The 12,481-nt window shown below is 37.7% G+C and overlaps 1 protein-coding gene across 1 annotated transcript in view; it reads left to right on the forward strand.

Annotated features, from left to right (window-relative positions):
- Nucleotides 1–12,481, forward strand: part of LOC127835873 (uncharacterized) — a 174,228-nt gene that overhangs the window by 18,746 nt on the left and 143,001 nt on the right. The window contains exons 16-26 of the mRNA XM_052362298.1: nt 688–794; nt 1,727–1,808; nt 2,441–2,587; nt 3,455–3,619; nt 5,968–6,066; nt 6,800–6,894; nt 8,143–8,290; nt 9,097–9,214; nt 10,258–10,350; nt 10,766–10,868; nt 12,060–12,288. Coding sequence (XP_052218258.1) covers nt 688–794; nt 1,727–1,808; nt 2,441–2,587; nt 3,455–3,619; nt 5,968–6,066; nt 6,800–6,894; nt 8,143–8,290; nt 9,097–9,214; nt 10,258–10,350; nt 10,766–10,868; nt 12,060–12,288 — 1,386 coding nt within the window. The remainder of the gene's footprint in view (nt 1–687; nt 795–1,726; nt 1,809–2,440; nt 2,588–3,454; nt 3,620–5,967; nt 6,067–6,799; nt 6,895–8,142; nt 8,291–9,096; nt 9,215–10,257; nt 10,351–10,765; nt 10,869–12,059; nt 12,289–12,481) is intronic.

Below are 12,481 nucleotides of genomic sequence, written 5' to 3' on the forward strand. Positions count from 1 at the left end.
AACAATATCTTAAAATGGAGCCTTGACATGGGATACTGGGGCTTAATGAAGAGAGTGGAAAATGTCATCCCTGATGAGCCTGTGCGGACTTCTTAGGCTAATCTTGGACAACACTTTACCTAGATGCATTAACCCTTAAAGCGCTGGAGCCGAATTTTAAAGGCCTTTGCAAACAGTTTGGATCCAGATGAGACGCCACAGAACGTGGCGTCTCATCTGGATCCAAACTGTTTGCTATTCTGATAGTATTCTTTGAAAAAAAATGAAGAAAATGCTTATTTTAGAAATTCAGCAGACGACATTTTAGCAGAAGACAAATTACCCAGCATGCGAAGGGTTAAGCCCTTTTTTCCTAGAGTGGGGCCCAAATTATTTAGTACTTTTATGCCCCCGGATCGAATGAAATATTTGAAAATTGCAATGAGTCCCCAGACAATTCTAAAAGTGTAGGACTCAGGATTTGCTCCAAAATGAAACACTGCATGTATTATGTATATTCCTTTTTGTAGTATTTTGCACATGTGATATGATAATAAAATGGAATATTAAATTCAGGGTATAGAGGAGCTACAGAGAGATCTGTTTACTTGTTCATTCAGGGTATAGAGGAGCAATATGGAGATCTGTTTACTTGTTCATTCAGGGTATAGAGGAGTTACAGAGTGATCTGTTTACTTGTACATTCAGGGTATAGAGGAGTTACAGAGAGATCTGTTTGAGAAGACCCTGGAGCAGCAGTATATGGGAGAACAGATCCCGGAGGTGTGGCTGCAGTTTGAGAACAACGTCATCGCGTAAGATCACCTCCTGCGGTTCATTAAGCTCATTAAGGACACAGCAGTTATTTAATTAACCCATCACCACTTAGAAACATAACTGGACGCATTTGTTGTCCCATAGAATGTTTAATTTATTCAATACCTTTGTAATTAAGAAACTTATGAGCAGCAAACAGCATAAAAACAAAACAGACAATGAGTGACTCGCAGGCTGTTTTGGTTTTATGTTGGTTGCAAAAACCATTTTCACTTTGCTTCTTATGGGGGAAAGGGTTAAAATTCATATTTTGCTAATAGCTTATTTTGCTTAATTAAGCACATTCATGACTAGTATACCTACAGTAAATTTAATATAATATTGGATATGGTAATTATGTAAGCCAGCAGAATGTGTGAGCATTGGTGTCCTATGGACACTTATTAGCTTCATACCTAATAATTTATTGCAAAGATTTGATGCGCAACAAAGCACATAACTTGAATGCAAAAAAAAAACATTTTCTTTTTGTTTATTATTACCTCCCTTGGCAAAGTTAAGGAAAGGTCATTGAAATCATCATGAATGTCTCTCCATCTGTCTGTTAACTTTTAAAAAACACTGGTGAAAAATTCAACAAAAATACATACGCACAACGGCAAAAAACAATGTCTCAAATACTTGCATGTGTATACATTGGCAAGAAAATCAACTTAAAGGTTGCTACTGAAATAAACCATTCATGATTACACCCCTCTCAATTTGCCTGTTGACACACACTTGTCCAAAGGGATTCTTCTATACTTGTCAATTAACAATGTTAAAACTTGCAGGCATTTTATCTTATAATATTACCTTGTGCATGTGCAATGTTCTAATTAATCTGTAAAAATTATATTAGTTATGCCCCTTTTTCAACTTAGACTCATGTGCAATTTCCATTTAAGTCTTCAAATGTCCTCCATTTCAGTGCACGGACGGACAGCAATGTGATTGAGTATTCAGCCCTAGAGAAGATGGCAAATGCTTCTGGGGTCTTTGATAAGACAGAGGTAATGAATATTAATGACATATGGCAACAACAACAACTTCAACCACAACCACACCATTTATTAGTATATACGCAGTAAACGCTGCATTTTTGTGTGACATTTCTATGAGGCTAAATATTGTGGTATATGAAGCCATGTGTATATCTAACAGTATATATCTACATCAATATTGCACTGTATGCAGGTGTTCCAGGCAGTTCAGTTTCTCAATGACCTGGGCAGTCTACAGCACTTCACAACAGAGCTATGTGTATATCTAACAGTATATAGCTACATCAATATTGCACTGTATGCAGGTGTTCCAGGCAGTTCAGTTTCTCATTGACCTGGGCAGTCTACAGCACTTCACAACAGAGCTATGTGTATATCTAACAGTATATATCTACATCAATATTGCACTGTATCCAGGTGTTCCAAGCAGTTCAGTTTCTCAATGACCTGGTCAGTCTACAGCACTTCACAACAGAGCTATGTGTATATCTAACAGTATATATCTACATCAATATTGCACTGTATCCAGGTGTTCCAAGCAGTTCAGTTTCTCAATGACCTGGGCAGTCTACAGCACTTCACAACAGAGCTATGTGTATATCTAACAGTATATATCTACATCAATATTGCACTGTATCCAGGTGTTCCAAGCAGTTCAGTTTCTCAATGACCTGGGCAGTCTACAGCACTTCACAACAGAGGGCCTGAAGTCCAAGGTCGTCATCAACCCTCAGTGGATTGTGGATGTGATGGCCTGTGTTGTGTCCGTAAAAAACTCACCCATACAGGTACTATTAGTGTAAACCTTTTTATTAAAGCTGGGTTGCATAGAAAGCCTATGGCTTATTTTAAAAGCTCTCGAGTCCGTTTCCTGGGACTAGAACCAGTACTAGGTGTATATGAGATGCTTTAACAGTAGGGATTGAACCCGTGACCTCCCTATCGCTAGGCAGACACCATATCCACTACACCACAGTGACCTAAAGGCACAGGTTACAGGTACTTTTGCAGCAGATGTGTTTGAACAGTTGCTATCTTTGGATGTTTCTATTTTTCCAACATTTCAAGAATGTAGCAAGTCAGCATTATTTTTACATCTGTCTCCATGTGCCAGTATGTCCCTTCAAAAGATGTGATATTTTAATAGACTTCAACATCTTTTAAGTATTCCAAGTTTTTCTAATACTATTTTGTGTTTAGACTTTTTAGACTTGTTACAAAAGTTACCAAAGTTTTTTAGTGTCAAACGTGTGTTAATTGATAAAAAATGAGTGTTTTAAAGTGGATAAGGTTGTTGAAACAGCTATATCAGCAATTGTAAGAAGTAATATTTGTTATTTTCAATATAGATATAACAGTTATGAATGAGCTTTGTTTTGGTTAAACTGGGCTTAATTTATGTGCTTAGTGTCATCCCAGATCAGCCGGTGCAGTGTGCACAGGCTAATCAGGGAAGAAACTTTCTGCCTACATTGGATTTTTTATTAAAGAATAGACCTCCTTTCATGAAAAAAAATGCATAAAGGCTGTAAGTGTAGTCCATAATGAGCCTCTGTAGACTGCACAGGCTAATCTGGGATGACACTTTAACGCACATGCATTAAGCACTGTTTCCCCAAAATGCAGCTCAAATGCATGAAATCTGTCTTGTTCAGGATGGTGTGTTGAAGCACAGTGACATTGGGGTTGTCTGGAAGGATTACCCAGCAGAGCTGCATGACTGGTTACTCAAACTCACCGAGGCTTATGACCTCACATTCCCCCTGGATGACAAACCAGTCAACCTTGTTCCGTGTCTGATGCCAGAGAAACAACCTGATGTGAGTGGACATGGCCCGTATTCATCAACCCATTCTTAGACTTCAGAATGAAAAATAACCTTTGGCTAAAAAAATAATGCGGTTCAATGTTAACATATATGCAGGCTAAAATTGGCGCATGCATCATTAACATATTGTTCTAAAGTAAGAATTTTGTAATTATGGCTGTTAGCTGCCATGCTAGACTTTTCTGTCAAATAGTTTTAGAACATTACAGTAATGATTATTAACAATATTTTTTATTTTTAGATGCATGTCAATTAACTGAGGAAACACATTGTTAGTGTATTGGTAACCTGGAATTGATGTTTTGTCCTGACATGATAGCTAATCTTTTATTACAATCATTTATTAAGCCTCCACTACTGTAAGTTTGTTGGTATGTCACTCTGTTTGTTATGACACTTGCCTGTAATGTATATGCTACATGCATTGAAATGGTTAGAAAAATTGACTTGGCTTAAATGTTCATCTTTATAAGACGGTAAATCAATGGCAAATCCTCTTGGCTGCTGTTCAGCACTGTTCATACTATAAATTTATATGAAAGGTCTATCTACCACACTTTTGCCAAAACAGATTTTTATGCCCCCAGTAGGGTGGCATATAGCAGTCCAGTGTCTGTCAATCTGTCTGTACTTCTGTCTGTCTGTCCGTCACACTTTTGAGTTTAGGTTTCGGAAAATGCTCATAACTTCTATGTCCCTTCAGGATGTAACCTCCATATTTGGTATGCATGTGTATATAGACAAGGACTTACCATACGCACACACATTTTTACCCCTTTGACCTTGAACTTGGGATCCGTGTTTAGGTTTCAAATTCTGCGTTTAGGTTTCGAAAAAGCATTTTTGGGAGGCATATGTCTTCCGATGGAGACAGCTCTTGTTTCTCTACTGCATACTTTCAGCATGCAAACAAAATCATTTGGAACAAATGTCAATCTTCATGAGACAGTTTGCAGTTACATTTAAGGATATTTTTTTACGGAAAAAATTAAAAGTGTATTGAAATTAAGCTTTTCTGTTTTTTTAATTTACCATGCAATCAAAGATTTCAAAATGACATAGCACATCAATTGTGGCCCACAAGAACTAAATCACATTTAACTTGATGGTCATGAATGGAGATCAGAGGTCAGCATTGATTTGTAATGCTCGGCATAAGTGTCAAAGTGCCATGTCAGTCTGTTAATCATTGTCACTTACAGGTCGAGTTATTTAGAAAGAAAAGTGGCTGTGCTCTGTGAAATAGGGGTTTAATGCATGTGTGTAAAGTGTCGTCTTTGACATTTTCCGCTTTTATGATATTTTTTGTTTAAAGAAAGACTCTTCTGAGCAAAAATAAAGTGACGGCGGAAGTGTCCTCCATGACTAGCCTGTGTGGACTGCACAGGCTAATCTGGGAGGACACTCAACGCACATGCATTAAGCCTCTTTTCATAGAGCACGGCCTAAAGAGATAAGGATCACACAAAATACCATTTGTTAACTTTTTGTGTTACCTGTTGTCTAGGAATTGTTTTTAAGACTTATTTTATTTAAAAAAAAGGGTTGTTAATCATGATCCAGCATTTAAGCTTTAAGACAAACCTCAGTGTGTTGCAGATGCAGCGTTTCTTGTGTATTGCAAAGGCAGTCATTTGTGTGTGTTGCTAAGGCAGCCATTCTCGTGTTTGTTAGGGAAGCCATTCTTATGTGTTTGTAAACACAGTAATTATTATGTGTTGCTAATGCAGCTATTCTTGTGTTTGTTAGGGCCGCCATTCTTATGTGTTTGTTAAGGCAGCCATTCTTGGTGTTACTAAGGCAGCCATTATGGTGTGTTGCTAAGGCAGCCATTCGTGTGTGTGTTAGGGCAGCTATTCCTATGTGTTTGTACTGACAGCCATTATTATGTGTTGCTATGGCAGCCATTCTTGTGTTTGTTAGGGCAGCCATTCTTATGTGTTTGGTAAGGAAGCCATTATTATGTGTTGCTAAGGCAGCCATTTTTGTTTTTGTTAGAGCAGTCATTCTTATGTGTTTGTAAAGACAGCCATTATAATGTGTTGCTACGGCAGCCATTCTGGTGTGTTGCTAAGTCAGCCATTCTTGTGTGTTGCTAAGACAGCAATTCTTGTGTTTGTTCAAGCATCCATTCTTGTGTGTTGCTAAGGCAGTCATTCTAGTGTTTGTTAAGGCAGACATTCTTGTGTGTTGCTAAGGCAGCCATTTTTTGTTTGTTAAGGCAGACATCCTTGTGTGTTGCTAAGGCAGCCATTCTTGTGTTTGTTAAGGCAGACATTTGTGTGTGTTGCTAAGGCAGCTATTCTTGTGTTTGTTAAGGCAGACGTTCTTGTTTTTCAGCTTCACTGGGAGGATCTGGATAAAGACTCGCCTATCAAGGAGAACAAGATGATCTACAAGTTTGACTACCTGCCTGCAGGCCTCTTTAACAGAGGACAGGTATGAACAAAATGAGGATTGTTAAAGGGCTGGGCCCGTATTCACCAACCCATTCTTAGACTTAAGAATAAAGAATAGACTTGGAACCAAGAAACATGTGTTCAATGATTGAATATATACAGGCCTCCACTGGTGATTATGTCATTAACAAAATGTTATAAATAAAAATTATATAGATAGAGGTGTTTAATGCCAAGTTTCACTCAACATGTAAGCAATTATTGAATATATCAATTTAAAGAATATTCTTTATTCTTAGACTTAAGTCTAAGAATTGTTTGGTGAATATGGGCACAGGTGTTCAACAAGTAGCGGTGGGGTTTTACTTGGGAATCTTTGTTGCAGAGTTATGTTTTCAAAACAATTATACTAGAAAAAAATAAAAATAATGCAGCGATTGTGGTTGTTTTTGAACTAATATTTTGCATTGCTTGCAAATGGGTACACATACTATGCTACATAATAATCCGTAAACATGGCATGTTGGCAGATTTATAAGAGAATATAATATAATTCTATCTACCATGATGGTCACAATCTGTGCTACAACCTTTTTCGTACATGAAAAAAGTATTCCAGATTTTTCATAACATTTAACTGTAGTGATCTTGTTCATGTTATTATTTCTCAAACATAACCCACAATGTCACTACTGCGAGACCACTGCACCAGCTATTTGATTACTCATGCAGCACCTTCTGACTAATTCACCCATGTCTCCTCACATGTTTAGGTACGTCTGCACCAGATCTCGGACAGCGCCCTTATCTGGAAAAGAGGCTCGTACCTCAAGAAGAACTCTCATGTGGCACTACTGCAGCAGACCAGGTGAGGCTTAGATGACGTCATTGGAACTCAGCAACAGTTATCTGACACCTACTTTTATGCCTGAGTATAATTTGAGTCGTGTTCTGAGAAAACTGGGCATAATGCATGTGCGTAAATGGTCATCCTAGATAAGCCTGTGCAATCCGCACAGGCTAATCAGGGACGACACTTTCCGCTTTTATGACATTTTTGTTTAAATGAAGTCTCTTCTTAGCAAAAATCCAATTTAGGCGGAAAGTGTTGCACTGAATAGCCTGTGCGGACTGCACAGGCTAATCTGGGACGACACTTTACGCACATGCATTATGCCCAGTTTTCTCAAAACAGGACTCAAATTATTGAGCTGCACTCTGGAAAATGGGACTTAATGCAGGAACACAAAATGACAACACTTTTCGCCAAAACTTTTATCCGCTGCAAAGAATCTACCTTAAAACGAAACAAACATAAAGGCAGAAAGTTGTGTCCCAGATAAGCCTGTGCAGACTGCACAGGCTATTCGTGGACAACACTTAAAGGACATACATTAAGCCCAGGTTTCCCAGAATGCAGCTTGAATAGTAATTAAATAATGTTATCATTAATACATTAGCTTCCAATATTTCATTGAATTTAAGAGACAAAACAATACCCCCAGTAACTTACTGTGAAGCTGTCATCTGTCTCGTGAAACACTTGCACAAACAAAAATGTGTAGGAATATCTAAAGAATGCAGTTCAAATCATTTAATTTATGCTGATGGAATTCATAAGTATGTGTTGGTAAGTTGTAAATATTGTTAAACGTAGGCTGAATAATCTATCTAAATGATCAAGCACATTCTCCACAAAACTGTTCTTTATGAAGTACAATGGATCAAGTGTTTATATGGTTTATTAACATAACAGGATGTAAATAGATCCCTGTATTGTCTGGTGACTTGTAAGAGACTTTGACATAATGTGCTTAACCCTTTCCCATTCAGAAGCAAAGTGACAATGGCTATGTGCAAACAGCATAAAACCAGAACATCCTGCGAGTAACTCACAGCCTGTTCAGGTTTACATGTTGTTTGCTGCTCATCAGTATCTAAGAGTTGGAAATGAAGCCTTTAAAACTTGAATCTAGTATGAAAGGTCTTTTATTCAATGTTATTTCAAAGGGACTACAAATGTGTCAAAATACGTATCTAAGTGGTTAAAGGTTAAATAAATCAAACATCTCCCAGACAATGCATTGACTGTCTTTATGTGTGCATCTTGCCCCAGAGAGTCTGAGCTGATCCTGCGCGTTCAGGGACCGCGTCCAGAGAACATCATCTTCCTGGTGCATGAAGTGTTTGAGGGGCTCATATCAGAGTCATTCAGGGGCGTCACATACGACTACCAGATACCGTGTCCTGACTGCCTGAAAATCGTATGTGACTTTAAAAGAAAAGAGTCTTTCTCTGGGAAAATGGGGTCTAACACATTTGTGTCTTGTTCTGAGAAAATTGGGCTTAATGCATGTGCGTAAAGTGTCGTCCCAGATTAGCCTGTGCAGTCCGCACAGGCTAATCAGGGACGACACTTTCCGCTTTTATGGTATTTTTAGTTTCAAGGAAGTCCCTCCTTGCCGAAAATCAAGTTTAGGCGGAAAGTGTCGTCCCTGATTAGTCTGTGCGAACTGCACAGGCTAATCTGGGATGACACTTTACGCACATGCATTATGCCCAGTTTTCTCAGAACGCGACTCATTTGTGTACAGTGTTGTCACAATGTCAGTGACAACACTGTTCCCTTTTTAGGTATCATTAAAGGAAGTGCTTTCTTAGCAAAAATCAGTTTTTGGACTGCACAGGCTAATCTGGGACTACACTTTTCTCACGTGCATTAAACCCTGTTTTCGCAATTGTTTATGTTTATGGATGTTTCTTTTTAGATATATATACACAAGTGATTTATGTTTAAGATAAATGTGATCTTTTATTGTTTGAAATCATTGCATGAGTTAATCTCTCTAAACAATTTTCAGGATGTATTTATAGTGCCTGACAATATGTTATGATCTAAATTGTGTGTATATTCTTTTATGAAAATAATTATTATTAATATATAATACGTTTAAATACAGACTATTTGTAATGCATTGAAAAATGCTGCATGAAAAAGTTAAAATGCAAAATGCCAATTCAAATATGACTTAACATTTCATGGCTTGCCATACATGTCATGATATTACAGGGAGCTAAGGAGCAGCACATGTTTTCTGCCTCCACAATTCGTCGAGCCATCGCATTGAAGTCCCCGTTCCTTCAGTGTGGCACCTACTTCCATGTGACGTCATGCGTAGACCTGCAAGGTTTGTCATAACGAGGATGCATTAATTAGAAAGCTGTAGGTTTTTTAGCGCAAATCTGGGCTTAATGCTTGTATGTAAAGTGTCTTCCAGATTAGCCTGTGCAGTCTGCACAGGCTTATCAGGTATGACATCTTCCTTGATGGATTTTTGTGTGTAAATGAAGTCTCCTTTAATGTAAAGAAAGTGTGCATATTGCACAGGCTTATCTGGTACAATACTATATACACAAGTATTTATCCCGATTTTTCCAGAGTGTTGCATTTTTGTTGCCTCAGCAATTCTTTGGTTGCTTCAAACCCTTTTTCCTGGCATACTTTTATGGAAAAGGTGGAATCAGATAGAAGACTAGGCATACACCTTTGTCTTGTTAATGAATATAATGCTTTTTATGCCCCTGAAGGAGGGCATATAGTGATCGCACTGTCCGTCTGTCCGTCACACTTTGTGTTGAGGTTTCGAAAAATGCTCATAACTTCTATGTCGCTTCAGATGTTACATTCATATTTGGTATGCATGTGTATATGGACAAGGCCTTTCCATATGCACAAAATTTTTGACCCCTTTGACCTTGACCTTGAACTTATGGTCCGCGTTTTGGTTTCGAAATATGCGTTTAGGTTTTGAAACATGCTCATAACTTCTATCAAAGCGTTTATGGGGGGCATATGTTATACTATGGAGACAGCTCTTGTTTTTAAAGAGTTTCAGGGATGGGGTTTGTTAATGTATAGCATTTAATGCTCAGTAATTTTCTTTTTTACAAGACGCTTTAATAGGGATTGAGATTTGTTTCAATATACTTGCAAATACAAGTGCACACTTCTTTAACATTTCCAGTATTCCTGGTTTTGGTCTGCGTTTTGAGAGCATTCTGGAATTCTGAAGGTCTTGCAAATGACACAAAAGAACTGTTTCTGCCAAAGAAACTTTTTTTATAGTGACCCTTTAAACCAAAATATTTTGAAACAAGCAGCCATTTGGAGTAAATTTATAAATTTAAGCTTAAATACATGTAATAAAATAACATTATTTTTATATTTCAGCGTGCATGCCCCCTGACAGCCACAGCGACTTTGACCTTCACCTTGTTCAGTCCATCCGTAGCCTGCGTGATCTCCGCAAAGACCTGGCTGCAGGTGAGTGAGGTGTAACCTATATTACATTGAGTTATGTGTAACCTAAGGCATTGAATTTTATGTGACCTAAGTCACTGAGTTACTGGAAATGCCAATTGGTAATAACTTAATATCATAGTCTTAATAATTGAACTTATCATGATTCTATAACATATTGTTTGATCTTGAGGTTAGCTTATCAATTTTGGACAAATTTTAAATGGTTAAAAAATCTACTATTATAATGATCAACTGAATTCAATTGTAAATTGGGATCTACTTATATATCTTCTATATACTATAGCAAAGTGTATCAACTCGAATTAAATTTAATATCTTTTTGTACTTCCACATTGTGGTGAGAAAAGTCTATTATATGCAAGAAAAAAAAGTCATGTTCTGGTCAGATATATAATTATTGTGTTGTGTTATCCAGATATTTTCATGTCCTACTGTGCAAAGAATGCCCCGAGCAATCGTGCCTCGGTCATTCACCCTGCTACAGTGTATGAGGACCTTACAAAGGCAGGATACAAATGGTAACATAAACACACGTTGCATTAATGACCTCGTACTCCGCTTTTTGCTGCAAGAAAGAAATCAAATATGACTTATTAATGGACAACCGTGCTGCACAATTATTTGCCAATTTTTATTTAAAAAATTACAAAAATAACTTTCTGAGCATAATGTTGCCACTGCCTTTAACCCATGAGAGTTGCATGAATACTGTTGCTGGAATTGAATGTTAAATTCTCAACATTAAGAAATCAAATAAATCAGTTCTGCCTTTATCCCTTGAGTCATTGTTAACTCTACATGACACTAATTGGCTTGTAGACAAAGTAGGAATACTTGGTAGGTTATTCTGCACAAGAACCACATTATTCCCTTGTAGGTTACATTTCTATATTTGTGTCAAAGCAGCATGATGGTCATTAATGAATGTCTATGTGTTGTTATGATGTATAGACGTCATGGGAAGGACCTTTTTAAGAATGGACAAATGCTTATGTATTGATAATAATGTTTACCATCAATAGGTTTTATAATACAGGTGAATTATTTACAAATTCATGGTAGAATCTTAATATTTAATGGGTAAGCATTGGTTATTGCAAAAGTAACCAAAAGTCTGCCGTTCCCATTGTTGTTATCAAAATTCTCAGGGCCAATGGATTATTTCCTGCACATTTCAAACAAGGCTTACTTGCAGCCTTTTATTTGTCAATTGAGCCTCGCTCTGGGAAAACAGGGCTGAATGGAGTCATGTTCTGAGAAAACTGGGCATAATGATTAGCCTGCGCTCAAGCTAATCAGGGACGACACTTTCTGTTTTTATGACATTTTTCGTTAAAATGAAGTCTCTTCTCAGCACAAATCCAATTTAGGCGGAAAGTGTCGTCCCTGATTTGCCTGTGCGGACGGACTGTACAGGCTAATCTGGGACGACTTTTTACACACATGCATTACGCCCAGTTTTCTCAGAAGGTGACTCAATGTATGTGCATGAAACCTTGTCCCTGACTTTATCATGGACAACAATTTCCGCTTTTAAGGTATTTTTTGATTAAAGGAAGTCTCTTAATAGCAAAAACCAAGTTTTAACAGAAAGTGGTTTTCCTTATTAGTTGTGCAGACTACAGAATCAGCTTTACACACATGCTTTAAGCCCAATTTCCCCAGAACTAGGCTCAATTAAATATTGTCGTTTTCCTGTTTGTTCAAAGCTGGTTCCCAAAACCCAACGAGAAATCCTCCACAGAGGAAATGGCTCGAGCAATCAGCGACGCTGCAGTATTTCTGGTGTTCATGTCGGTGGACTACTCAAAGGACCAGGACTGTGTCACACTGTTCAAGTACGCCAAGCTAACGCTGCGTAAACCTCTAGTTGTGGTTGCTGTGGGCGAGAATTTTGAATGGCAGAAAGGCCCTCTGGGGATGCTGCTTACCGACATGGTATGGAGATAGTGGAATTATTTATATTGTGGAAGGTGTATGCCCACCTGATGAAATAATGTTTTTTTCAGTATTTTTTTTTAGGTTTTAAACTTTATTAATGTTGCTTTTATTGATCACAAATGGCTCAATATGATTTATAGTTACCAGTCTCATCTCCTCTCCTGGATCAACATTTTTCTGTTTTAGAATA

Source organism: Dreissena polymorpha, chromosome 6 (assembly GCF_020536995.1).
Source record: "Dreissena polymorpha isolate Duluth1 chromosome 6, UMN_Dpol_1.0, whole genome shotgun sequence".
Lineage (NCBI taxonomy): Eukaryota > Metazoa > Mollusca > Bivalvia > Myida > Dreissenidae > Dreissena > Dreissena polymorpha.